At 47.4% G+C, this 13,234-nt stretch overlaps 1 protein-coding gene across 1 annotated transcript; it reads right to left on the bottom strand.

The window, feature by feature from the left end:
- Positions 1 to 5,201: 5,201 nt before the first annotated feature.
- LOC148217255 (uncharacterized) lies at positions 5,202 to 12,945 on the bottom strand. The gene is made up of 11 exons (XM_088158738.1): positions 12,824 to 12,945; positions 11,626 to 11,670; positions 11,405 to 11,491; positions 11,155 to 11,191; positions 10,728 to 10,779; positions 10,028 to 10,142; positions 8,477 to 9,631; positions 8,136 to 8,234; positions 6,376 to 7,135; positions 6,095 to 6,176; positions 5,202 to 5,470 (listed from the first exon to the last, which is right to left on the bottom strand). Exons 3-7 carry the CDS (start codon positions 11,486 to 11,488, stop codon positions 8,969 to 8,971), a joined length of 951 nt encoding a protein of 316 aa, XP_088014864.1. The 5' UTR covers positions 11,489 to 11,491; positions 11,626 to 11,670; positions 12,824 to 12,945; the 3' UTR covers positions 5,202 to 5,470; positions 6,095 to 6,176; positions 6,376 to 7,135; positions 8,136 to 8,234; positions 8,477 to 8,968.
- Between the last annotated feature and the right edge of the window lie 289 nt (positions 12,946 to 13,234).

The following is a 13,234-nucleotide window of genomic DNA, read 5'->3' as shown; positions in this document are numbered from 1 at the left end:
TGGAGCCTTGCTTGCACGAGCCTTGGCAATCTCCCAGTGGCACATGGGTGCCATCAGGCCATGCCATGTCACAATGGACACTTGCTTCCATGAGATCCCATTGTGTCACAGTGCTCTCCTGGGTGCCCTGAGGCCCTGCTGTGTCACAATGGACACTTGCTTCCATGAGATCCCATTGTGTCACTGTGCTCTCCTGGGTGCCCTGAGGCCCTGCTGTGTCACAATGGACACTTGCTTCCATGAGATCCCATTGTGTCACTGTGCTCTCCTGGGTGCCCTGAGGCCCTGCTGTGCAATAATGGAGCCTTGTTTCCCCTACGCCTGGCAATGTCCCAGTGGCACCTGTGTGCCATGAGACCCCACTAGAGCCTTGGGCAGAGGTAGGTGAGAGTCTGTAGTGATGCAGAGTCCCCAGGGGCAAAGGAGAGACACTTTATTGTAAAAACCAGGCCTTTTTAAGCAGTTAGCCATTATTAGTTACATTGTTCTAAAGCATAATGAACACAACTCAACCAACCACCACACACCATGATGTGAACACACGATGGTTATGTAACATGATTTTCTACCCCTAATTCAGCTGAGTCTCTTTCCCACAGTCTTTTTCTACTTAGCTGAAGTATCAGGCCCATGATTTTGCAAGGCCTTCCTTTTTGTTAAGTTCTATTTATCGGTAATATTTCCCCCTTCTTTCACTGTTGCACAGCTACAATTGTTTGTGCTAGTAAAGCCATTATCTTATTAAGGATACTATTGATCATTTGTCCCACACAAGATAGATAAAATACATAGGATACATATCACAATCATTAAGATCACACCAAAGATAACTATACCATACATTACTAAATGCGTAAACCATGCTCCAAATCTGTGGTTGTCAAGCCATGAAGACAGCCCCCACCAATCACCCTCATCATGTTTCATGTAGCTGTTTAGTGAGCTGCTCAGGATTACCAATACTCTTGTGAATGGACTCTGAATGATCCCTTCAGTTCATGCAGCACATCCATCAAAATCTTCACACCCATGGCCTTGAGCCAACAGCAAGAAGTCAACGGCTGCCCTGTTTGGCAGTGTTTCATGTCACACCAATTTAACATCAATTAGCATTGCTGAAAGAGCAGCACTAGTGGCATTAGCTTCCTTTGCAAGCCAGCAGCCAAGCTTGTTTAAAGAAGCCAAAGCCTGAGCAGTACCAATTGCTGGTATTAAGCACACAAAGTCCCTGGCGTATCTAGTTCCTGTGGCTGGGAGGGCAAAGCTGCAAAGTCGTGCATCCTTCTCAGATCCTTGTGTCATGTCTCATCCCATCCTGTGATCTTTTGCCAGGTGTCCTGGCTCCACCACCTGGGCTGCAATATACCTGGGGCTGTGCAGTTTTGCTGCACGCTCTCATTATACAGCTTACCAAAACGCTTCTGGCCAATGGACATCCCCACCAGGCACGTGTGGCAGGGATCACCAGGGGTTGTCACAGAGATGCACACAGTATCAGTGTGAGCAGCATTTGCAGGGGTGATCCCTACGTTTGTGCCATCCAGTGTAGGGGGTCAGACACTCACAGTGCTTTCTCCAATCAGGAAAATGCAACAAATGGTCACACACACCACAAAGGAACCCATTTCATGTGGTGACCTGTGGAGACACAAGCATAACTGATTCCCCACATTAACAAGTCTACAGGTCCTTTCCACTGCCTTGTTACTGGGTCCTTTACTGTCACTGGAGGCCAGGGATGAGCCTTTGTATCAAAAGAATATTGCCTTTTGGGTGCTGTTTGGCCAACTCCATCTCAATTCAGAAAGCTGAGAATGTACAGGGCTTTTGCTAACCTGTCATGTGGGCACTCCAACTCCCCCTTCTTTTGTTTCTCAAGAATAGGTTTTAATGCTCTGTTGAAGCAAAAATCAAAGGATTAAGAGCTTAGCTGAGGGATAGAAGCTATACATATAATGATTAGAGTAGAAAACATTGCAGAAAGCAGCTGAGCCAGTAGAGCCAAAACAATAAATCACTTGCTTGGCTTTGTTGTGTTAAGATTGGCAGTCGGGATATTGTTAAAGTGAAGGAATCGTAACTGCACCTGCTCCCCAAAACCAACCAGAACCAGGCTGGGAGCTTGAACTATGGCCAAGGGGCCCGAGAACCTAGCAACTAGACAAAGGTGAAAGTTAAAGGTGAGGAAGACTCCCTGACTTCATCATTAGGAGACTACTGACCCATTTCAAACACCCACTGACCCATTTGAAGGAAGGAACTGTGCAAGAGTAAAAGGACTTTGAGCTCATTTTAATACGAAGCAGGGGTAGGCAGGGTTAGGTAATGCATATACAGGCGTACTAGATAATTATATGAATATGTAAAATTTTGGGGATAAAAGAAGGCAAGAGCCCTGTGCACTTCACACATCCCAGTGGGAGATTTCTCCCGGGTGTGCCCAGTGTTGTAATAACCATATCACTCTTTAACTGGTTAGAGAGTTTTTGTTCCTGCATCAATTTGGTGACCGTGGCAGGACTCCTCTGTTTGTCTGTGAGAACAGCCCGGGCTGGGGACATCTCTGGCGCTGCCGGGACCTTCCTGGAGGGATCTCTGCTCCCCGGCTGCTCATCACAGGGACAGACAAGACCTGTTACTGCACTGCAGACAAAACAGTGTGTTTAAAATTATGTGGGGTAGCCTGTAAGGCGTACACAGAGCTAAAAGGCAGCTGATAAGTCCCAGAAGACGTTCTGTGCTCAGCTCAAGCTGTGCAGTTTTGCTTGCAAGCATCAGGAGGGTGCAGTGGCCGGAGAAAGGATTTGTTGGGTCAGGGGACCGCCAGCAGTTCTGGGGGTGAACTGGACAAACCCTTGTTCATTGCTGCTATTTTTGTTGTTGCTATTTTAATCGTTATTATTTTGACTGTGTCCTGACTGTGTGGTGAGGCGTGCTTAGTACAAGGCAAATGGGAGCTCGGATCTGCGTTTTCATTTTCAGGAGACCGAAATGGCTGGAGAAGGGAGAAGCGATTGGGGTGAACATTTAAAATTGCCGCATGCTGTGTGCTGTGTTGAAAAGAGGTGAATACTTTGTGCCTTGATAAAGAAATACCCTTCCTCGCAGTGATTTTGACTTTGGGATTCGGGTTGTATGTGGCGATTCCTGGTTTTGGGGACGGTATTCCCTGTAACTCTTGGTGTTCGGGTTTAACCGGTCCCTGCCACCGCTGTCATTGTGTATTTTTGGATTTGAAATTGTGTATTTTAATACTGCCTTCTTGTGACAAAAGTTACAATTGTAACAAACCGGTAATTCTGCGCTGTGTTTGCTGTGTTGTTACTCGGGCTGTGTTGTTGGCTGCTCTGTTGTACTTTGCTGATGGAAGTGGCTGCTGAAGCCAAGTTCAAAGAGCCCGGCAGTTTAGGCAAGCTCTTGCTCGATAGTTTTAGATTAAGCCAGGAGAGTTTTTGAATACAAAGGGCGAAAGGACAGTGTAAACCTAGCAGGACAAATTAAAATAATCTCTCTCCTGCAGCTGTGTGTCCTTAACCTTTTAAAAATTAAGGGGGGGAGGTTCGTATTTGTGGACTGTCAGAGTTAGAGTGTGGTGGTTTGAGCATATTTTAAACCATGGCTAGAAGAATAGAAGGAGTCCCTTTCTCTCCTTGGTTTAGACTAAATCCTTGGGAATTTTTGTGAATCCAGGGAACTACTGGATAGAAAGAGGAAACGATCATGTTCATCTGGAAGGAATATACAGAACCTCAGCATGGAGGTTGGTAGCTTTGGACTGGAAAGAGAGAGTCTGGTCATTCAAGAGAGAAGAGGAGCAGCTTGCTTTTGTGGGTGTTATGAGGCTTTTGGGGCTTCTGGAGGTTGGCACTCCACGTGGTTACTGTTACAGTGTAGGACTTGTGAAAAACGTTGGTCCCTGATTTATCGGTGTAAAACTCAGCTGTCCTGCCAAGAACTTTATTTTGCTGTCATGTTATCAGGCTGGCAGTTGCTTGTATGTGGGTGTCATCTGCCCTCTAGGGAAGAGAAGGGAGAACTTGCTTAGAAAGAGCTGTACCCTAAGAGCCACAATTTAGGATGAATTGTAACAGAAAATAAAACTAAAACCCAAGATAAACCAGTAGTGCTAATCATGGAACACATTATCTTCACATACAATAATAAATACACTTAAAGTTAGGCAATTCTTCTCCTGAACAGCCTGGTAATAACTCGATTTAATAATTTTAGATGGACTGGTGCAATGTGAAAGGTGTTGATTTGCTTTAGCAGGATCTGAAATCCATGGGTGGATGCAGTTCAGAATCTCTGTGACTCCTTCAGCTGCAGCACTGAAATGTTCCTTTGCTCTGGGCAGTGCCCGAGTACAGCCAGACCAGCAGGAGTAGGGATGGATGTTTGGGATGTGTGCCCAGCTGACTCACCGGGATTCAAGATCCTGCTGTGTAAACAAGGCATGCATGGGATGGGAGCAGGCAGATTTTTAGATCCCGAGGGCCTTTTTGCACACGAAAAAACGAAAAAAGGAATTAGACTTGATTTTCTTGCAACTCAATAAAAAGTGATTGATGTGTATATGATACTAAAGAAAAGGAGAGAACCATGCCCAAGTCCTCTCCCACAGGAAGGATGCCCTACTTTGGTACCAAATTCTGCTCTTGGACACTCCCTGAGACCACCAGTGCTTGCAGGCAATTACCCAAATGCAAAATGTGCCTTATGTTCCACATTCAGCCACTTAATCTCTCCTTTATCAGAAGAGATTCCTGTCCCTGGAAGCTTTCAGACTCACAACAATGCCCAAGCAGTCCCAGGCACCCACTGCAGTTTCCCAGCCTCACCAACCCAAATGCCAAGAAGCAGCCCAAGTGTGAATCCTCCCTGCGAGTCCCATCCCTCCAGCACAGGAGACAGGCAGAGCTGTTTCCAACCACACCTTGGGGGTCATTCTGCCACCCAAACTTGGGTCTGACAAGGCTGAAACTGAGCAAGACCCTCAGGAACAATCTGAGTGCAGATTTCCTGTCAGCAATAGGTGGCAATATTGTCCTGTTAGTTATTCATAATAGACAGGTTTATAGACCACCAGCACATGGGCCCATCCCGAAAATTCCTTGCACTTGGTTATTTTAAAGGCAGGTACCACCCTCCATCTCTTCTTTTGCAAGGCAGAAAAGCATTACCCTCAAAAACCACAAAGATTTCCTGAGATAGCCAAAATAACTTCAAACTGTATTTAAAACAAACAAAAAAACCATGCAGGTGCTTTGCATTGAACAGTAAGAAAATGAACAAAACAAAACTGTTTCTGAGGCTCCAAAAGAACAGAGAACATGGAACTATTTACATCCTGGAGACCCAGTTAAGGCACTTGGGCTCCAGTCTCAGTCACTGTAAATTCTGTCTCGTTCAGTGGATGAGCTCAGGCTGGCTCCTGGTCACGTCTCTTGGCTTTGTTCAGCAGAAATCTCTGGAACAAAAGGAGGGATAGAGAAAACATTTGGTTAGATTCATCCAACAGGCACGTCTGGCAGAAGACACTCAATGACTGGAGTGACTTTACTCAAAGAGAACCTGCAGAGCTCTTTGACTTTCAGCAGCTGCCTCTTTATGGAGAGGATTTTTACAGCCTCCCAGCCCTTCTGCCAGGCACATCCCGATTTTTTCCTTTTGCAAGTTTGCCAGCAGATCATGGCAATGCATCCCTTTGCCCAAAGGGGCCCACAAAACTTTGTGTTTTCTGGAAAATGGCACTGCAAAGGCCCCGTGGGATGGCAGGTTACAGCTTCTGACTATTCCCCACTGCTTGCACCACAGGACAACACGACATTTGTAATGACTAAACTGGACAAAAACGTAGCAGCAGCTCTAGGAATTCCTTTTGGCAAATGTTGGTCACAAGCCCAGCAAGGAGTCAAAAGTCCAAGTGCTGCCCAGCTGTAGCTAAGCTACTCAGCAGGTGCTCTCCCCCATCCCTCCCTCTCTCTTTGCTCCCAAAATGAGGAATAAGGAAGCAGCAACTGGGGTGGCTGCAGGGCCAGCCCTGTTTGGTGTCTTCAGAAACTGCAGGCAGGGCTGTGAAACAAACACTTACTGCTCCAACTTCAGTCTCCTTGTCTTGTCTTCATTTGGCAGAGAAGTCTCTGGGAAAGGATTCTTCTCATCCCTGCAGATCCCTGAAAAACAACAGAGAGAAAGCTGATCAGAGAGGGATGCCTAAAGCAATTCCAAAGGCTGGCTATCCTGAATTTCCAGAGAAAATGTTCCTTTGTCCCAGGCATAGTCTGTGCTCCAGGATCTCCCCCTCTCGCCTCCTTCCCCAGCAATCCCTCCAATAATGGAAATGGAACCTTGGCTTCTCACTTGGCGACTCACAGTGCTTTGGAATCATTAAACTTCTCCCAGGCATGGAGAAATTCAGCAGCAGGTTTCCTTCTCAGTGGCTGAGAGAGCAGTGAGGGCTGGAAGGAGGAAAATTATCAGGAAAAAATGAGCTATTAGAAGGCAGCAAATACAGGGTGCACAGCCTGGCTTAACTCACAGCCCCACCCTCCCCCAAACATCCTAAATCCCACACCCCAAGCCAACAGTAAACACCCAAATTTTAACAAGCAGCCAGTAAAATCCAATTTTATAACCCAGAAATGCAAAGCTGCAAGGGTTATGAAGTATTTTGTAAATAAGCTATAAAACTTCAGGCCCAGGTTGCAGCCACACCCACAGGTTTGTTGTTTCTTATTTTTAAACAAGATTTAAAATATTTCTGTTTAGAAACACACTCCTTTTTACACCAGTCTTGCATTTGCAGTTGGCTGCAATCAGAAAGAGTTACTTATCTGAGAGGATGTTTGTGAAGAGAATCACACAGCACGTGTGGGTTGCAGGAATCCTCCTGTCAGCTCTCCTGGATATCCATGGTGATGCCCTGGGGTTGTTCCCTGGGATCTTCCTCCACTTTCCTGTGCTTGGCTCCTGGTTCCTGGCAGGGTTATCCGTGGCAGGCAGGTCCAGGTTGTCAGTCTCGGTTCTGAGTCTCTTTTGGCTTGAGTTTGGTGCACGTTGTGCAGCAGTCACGGCCAGCAGTGGTGGCAGCACCACATTCTTCCTCTCAGCTTGGAATGAAGCTTCTGATGCTCTGCACAAGAGAAGGAAATTCATTAATGTGATGCACATACAATGTTCTTAAAAACTTGGCTACATCCTGTACCAGTTCTCCCCAGTGTCTCAACTGGACAACGCTTCCAAAGCTGAGAGGCTTCAAGGGACAGGGACTTTTAATTGGCAGGGATTTTAACATTCAATAACACAATAGCCTAGCAGATTTCTGATCATCTGAAATCAGGATGACCAGGGAACTCTGGCAGCAAGAAGCAGCACCGAATAGCTCTCAGCCTTGGTTCACTACTGCTCATTTCCACCATTTTTAGTCAGCTCCTCAAAGTTTCTGAGAACACAGCAAGCAGTGAATCCCAGCTCATGGACTGGAGCATCAGAAGAGGAGGAAATGAAGTTAAATGCAGTGGGAAGGCTCAGATGTGGGGCTGCACTTCTTGCCTGACCCTGCTGTGCATGGGACAGTCCTCTCCCCTCTTTCAGCACCCACCTTTGCCATGCTTTGGTCCCTACACATTGCACACGTGCTCTCCAGCTGCTCTGCCTTGGCACAGCTGATGCTGCACATCACATTGGACACAGAGCACAGCACCATCCCCAACCTGATCCAGAGCCCTCTCTGCCCAGAAACACCTCCTGCCCCTCCCACTCCAAAAGCCAGCACATCACTAAGACAGCTGCTCACTTTCCCTAAGGAAAAGGGAGCAAAGAACTCCACAATTAAAGCTTTGCCATTCCTACTGCAATTGGAACATCCCTTCCCCCAGCCAAACACCAACCCAAACACCTCTGAGCTTGCAGAAGATGTCAGGAGGGAAAGGTTCCCTACCCTCACCCACCTCCACCTGCAGAGCTGCTTTCTGCACGGGTTGCTTCCAGCATGGAAAGGCCAATCTGCAGCAGGTCAAGTTGCAGAAGGCACACAAAATTGAAAGCAAACTCCCAAGGGTCTGGACAGAAGATACAGTTCTTTTTCTCACCCTTCTGATTTAGATTTACACATCCCACCACTGCATACTCACTTCAGTTTACTGCACTCTTTGTTTGCTGAAGGCTGAAATTTTGGGGGGGATTTTTTCTCATTCCTTTTTCTTCCTGGGAGTATCCCCCTTGTCTTCCCTCTAACAGGAAGAAAGAAAAAAGGGGAAAAAAAATCAGTCAGGTCTTGAAAGTTCACATAAAGTACAGACCAGTACAGCTCCGTTTGACAGATTCTGGTTGAAAACAAAAAATAACACATGGAGCTGCCTTTAGAGGAGAAAGATCATGGCTCTAGTGCCAACCTATGAAGGGAATCTCCACATGGGGTTTTCAAACACCACCTTGGTCATTGTCCAAACCCACCTCCCCTTGCCCCTCTCACCTTCTTCTTTCTAGGGGACTCCTCAGGATTCCTCATTTCTTTTCTCTTCAAGTCTGGCTTCCTCGCAGGCAAGAACAACTTCTTCTCCCCAGGAGGTGAGGGCACTTTCTCCTTGTGCAAATCCCCAGTCCTGTGGCCATTGGGGATGAGGGCATCACCTTCCTGAGCATCTCCCAGGAGCTCAGGCTCCAAAAACCCTTTGGTGTTGGCCTGGGGGCAGCCCTTGTGCTCCCTCTCCTCAGAGGGCTTGTGAAGTGCCAGCTTTGGGTCTTCACTGTCGGTTTTTGGCTTCTCTTTGACTTCCAGCTGATCCTTGCAGGGCTGGTCTGTGACCTCCCCAGGACCAGGCTCACTCTCCTCCTTCCTCACCCTTTTGGGTTTGTTGTGTTCCAGGGGCTCTCCAGGCCTTTTGGTATCCACAGACTCCTTGGGCAAAGGCTCCTTGGTGAGCCCAGGAGGATGCAGGCAGCTCTGCTTAGTCTGAAGATGAGCTCACTGAGGAGCCTGATCCACCTGGCCACTGCTCTTCTGGGAATCCTTTCCCAGGGAGCCAGAGCTCTTGGGACCATCCTTGGCCACTTGTCCAGAGCTCTTCTGAGGGTCCTTGGCCACTGGGCCACAGCTTTTGTGAGAAGTCTCCTGCTCTTGGCCAAAGCTCTTCTCTGAAGCCTTGGCACCTTGGACAGAGCAGGTGTGAAATTCCTTGGCCACTTTACCAGAGCTCTTGGGAAAATGCTTGGCCACTTGGCTCCAGCTCTTCTGAGAATCCTTCACTGCTTGGCCAGAGCTCTTGGGGAAATCCTTGGCCCTTTGGCCAGAGCTCTTGGGGAAATCCTTGGCCCTTTGGCCAGAGATTTTTTGAGATGTCTTGGCTGGCATGCCAGAGCTCTCCTGAGAGCCCTTGGCCACTTGCTGACAGGTTTGCTGGGATTTCTTGGCCACTTGGCCACAGCTCTCGTGAGGAGACTCCCTTGCCTTGGAGTGCTGCTGGCAGGAGCGGCTGCTGATGCCCTGCTCCTGCTTCTCACCCTCCTCACGTCCATTCCCACGGGCAATTTCCCTGGGACCCTGTCCTGGTGCTCCTCCTGCTCCCTCCTGCTTTGCCTGGGTCATCAGGTTTCCAAGCCACCACTTTTTATCAGCTGGTGGCTCAGGCTGCCAACAAAAAGAGAAATGAAGGATTCAAGACTGATGCCTTTATGGGCTCTTTCTGTCCTAGCACAGCTCACCAGAGCCCAGGGACTCTTGCCCAGAGGTTGTAAGGTCTGGGCTTTGGCCTGTGAAGAATTACTCTAAACTAACAGGCCATGTGCCCTAACTTGCTCCTTGAGCACCATGGATGGATATTTGCTCAATAAAAAACCCATATTTGCCTGTGGGCAAATAGCTAAGCCTTCACTGGAGTGAGAGGGGTCTAACAAAGCAGTATTTGCAGGACACACCAGGCAGCATTTGGAACCAGAGGAGAAGTACAACATCTGCTTCCTTCCTAGGACACCCCCCTGCAGTGGGCAGGGGCTGTGGGAGCCTCTCCATGGTCTCTGCACTCACCTCAGGTGCTGGCAGGTCCAGCACCTTTGCAAGGTCCTCCTCACTGTCACTGGAGCTGACCTCTGGGTCACGGCCTGGGGAGCTGTGGCAGTCCCTGGAGCTCCCTGACTCGGAGCTGCTCAATTTTTCAATAAGAAAAAAATCATTGCAAAACTTCTTAGAAGTGTTTTCCTTGGGCACAGGAGATTACTTTCAAATTTCACAGCTACATTTCTATAGTTTTTGTAGCTGTAGCTTTACTCGTTCTGCCAGGCTTCAAAACCATATCCAGGAATGATCAGATTCAGCTGGTATCCCTTAGCATTTATTGCTGTCAACGGCATTATTAGCAGGTTGACAAGCACAAAGTGTGATGTTAAGCACCACAGATTAAAAGAAGACTTTTTCACTCTGGTACATGAAGACCTGGGGGCCTTTTCTTCACTTTCACTTTATTTTGGTTTTAAACACAGTCGCTGTCATCATGACATGGTTTAGTGCACTTGGTGTTGTTGGATTAACTATAGGACTTGATCTTCAAGATCTTTTCCAACCTAAACCATTTCATGACTCCATCAAGAAATAATAATTTTTCTGTTGGTGAAAATTCCCTGCATTGAAGTTTTCTGAGAAAAATCTGACTTAAGATAACCCAAATTTTTGTTCATTCCAGGTTCTTTTCGCAGCAGAGATTGGAACAGAGTCTTTGTTGGTTACTTACGATGTTCTTGGCTCAGAACTCAGCCACGTTTCTGAAGCTGCACCAGCCCGCTCTGGAAATCAAGAATGAAAAGCTTGTGTTTATTTACCTGACCTGTAGCAGATTTTACCCTCTGGTCTCTGAGCACCAGATCAGGCAGGTGCTTTCTTCCAGGAGGGGCTTGCCCCTCAAAGATCAAGATTGTTCATCACTCCAGATGGCAGTGATGAACAAAATACTGCTTGTCCTCTGCTGAACTGCTATCTGGAGTTCCAGGTAATGATTGTTTACAGTTTCTTAAGCCATTCCTCAATTCACCCCTGCTCAGCAAAGCAGAGGAAATCATGCTGCTTCATCAGTGTGAACGCTTGATGGTCTCTGCTCCATATAACACACAAAATTACCTGTCAGCACACAAAGAACTGGGTTTTCTTTCATTTCTACTTACCCTGCTTCTGTGCTGCACATCCATCAGGTTGGGACTCCTAGAATGAAAGGACAAAGTAATTTAGCATGCAGCTTAACAACACATCTACTGACTCCAAAACTGTGTTAATGGCACATTAGGGGTATGTGCATTTTGGAAGAAATATTTTGAAAACATTCTAAGAGCTGCCAAACATCTGAGCTGGACTTCTGCTCAGCAGAAAGATCTTTTGTAATTTATCAGAAGCCCTGGGAAAATTGGGCTGGCTTACCTTTGTTGCCACTGCAAGTCTGGAAATCTCTGCTTTAGTTGGTGTCTGAAGAGGTGACAGGAGAGGTGACAGGGGGCTGCTCATGTCCTGCAAAGAGAGGGAGAGAAGCAGCTCTCAGGAGTTTTGCTGATGGACACAGAGGGAGTTTCAGCCTTCCAGAGCCAGAGGGTTCCACCTCCTCATGGATTTGTACAGGAGATCTGGTACTGAAGAGCACCCACCTTCAGGATTCCTTCAATGGACTGCACATAAACGTGCAGGATGTGCTGAAACAAGGAAGAGGGAGCAGTGAGAGTTTGTTTGGATATTTTACTCATTGGTAGCAAACAAGCAAGCACTCAGCAAACATTTGCTGACCAGCAGGTCTGGAAATGCCATGCAAGTCCATTCATAAAGAAATGCTAGTAAGGATTAAGAGCTGAAGCCACCACCGTCACCTCCTGTGAGATCAATGTCTGGCTTCCCTGGCAGTCAGGAAAGAGTTTCCATTGCTGACTTTTTATTCATGTTCTCAAGACAGTCTGTTCCTGCAGTCTGCTCCCTTGATTGAATATCACTCTCCTTTAGTTGCTATTGAAGCAGCTAAGCTTTGCCTGCAAGGGCACAGGCTGCCTCTGCATGTGAAAGAGTTGAGCAAAAAGTTTCATGAGTTCAGAAAAAACAGTTTAGAAATAACGGTTCCTAATTCTAGAGAAATTCTCAGTTCAGTTCTAGAGAAGGAGGAATATTTGCCATTGATTCAAATAAAATCAGACTCATCTTTCTGAAGTAAAAAAAAAATAAAAAATAAAAAAATAGCCCTGGCTAAAATGCAACCCTTGTAAGGTGTAGTTGGTGCTTGGCTTCCAGTTGAGAGCACTGCTCGTGCTCAGGTAACTCAGGCTGGCTCCAGCCTTCAGCACTGCAGGACTGTGTTATCAAAGACAGGGTCATCTTTGAGACCAAGCAGAACTAAGAAAATATTACATCAACAGGACTGAAAGAAGCAGAAAATGAAAGGAGGAATTTTTCACGTCCAGAGCCATTGTCCAAAACAGCCATGACCAGAAATCAGTCAGTCAGGGGCCACAGCCCAGAGATCCCTACTGCAGAGGATCCAGCACATGCACTCCAGGTTTCATCTCTCAGCTTCAAAAGGGACTAATCCTGGGGTGAAAACTCCAGAAGGACCAGACAATGATGCCAAAGGACAAGGGGGAACACTGCCAGGTTAGGCTCCAGAAGTCCAAGCAGGGCTGTTTCTTGACAAATTCCAAAAGGGAAGCAGAGGGCAAGAAATGTCTTCTGCTGCTGCAGAGGTCTCAAGGGGACACCTAAGAGGGACAGGATTTCAGGTCTGCTGTCCTGGCTGCCCTCAGACTGCAGAGAGGGAGGCAAGGGGCTGCTGTGGAGCAGCCTCTGCACTGGATTTGCATTCACCTTGGGTGCTGGTGCTCCTGGAAGTGCAGAGGCTGGCGAGCTGTGGCAGTCCCTGGAGCTCCCTGACTCCCAGCTGCTGGGCTGTGCTGGTGCCACCCTCTTCTGCTGGGGCTGGAGAGCTCTGCAAGGCCCCCAGGAGACAAAATTAAACAGCAGCAGGGGAAAGGTTACTTCCTTATCCCACTGACATGGCAGCATTCCAATCGAAACCCAAACCCTGTGTTTGGCCACTGAGAGCAGAGGGCAGAGGGCCAGGGGAGCACATTGCCATGCTCCAAAAATAAAGAACCAGCATCAAAACCCCTCTGGGGGAATAATCAAACCTTCAACATCACACCCAGCCAGACAAAAATGTCAACAGGATCTGACTGCTGTATTGTGAACCTGTCTTTTGCCAACTAAAGCTAAATT

The sequence above is a fragment of the Sturnus vulgaris genome, unplaced genomic scaffold, assembly GCF_052056855.1.
Source record: "Sturnus vulgaris isolate bStuVul1 unplaced genomic scaffold, bStuVul1.hap1 Scaffold_87, whole genome shotgun sequence".
NCBI classification, from domain to species: Eukaryota; Metazoa; Chordata; class Aves; order Passeriformes; family Sturnidae; genus Sturnus; species Sturnus vulgaris.
This window is presented reverse-complemented; position numbering and strand designations above follow the sequence as displayed.

What these genes read in the sequence shown, in the direction of transcription:
- LOC148217255 (XM_088158738.1), bottom strand. Translation starts at nt 11,488, where the DNA reads ATGAGCAGCCCCCTGTCACCTCTCCTGTCACCTCTTCAGACACCAACT. An exon ending in ATGTGCAGCACAGAAGCAGG is followed by an intron (nt 10,780 to 11,154) that starts GTAAGTAGAAAT and finishes CTTGATTTCCAG; the next exon opens with AGCGGGCTGGTGCAGCTTCA. An exon ending in AGTTCTGAGCCAAGAACATC is followed by an intron (nt 10,143 to 10,727) that starts GTAAGTAACCAA and finishes AAAATTGAGCAG; the next exon opens with CTCCGAGTCAGGGAGCTCCA.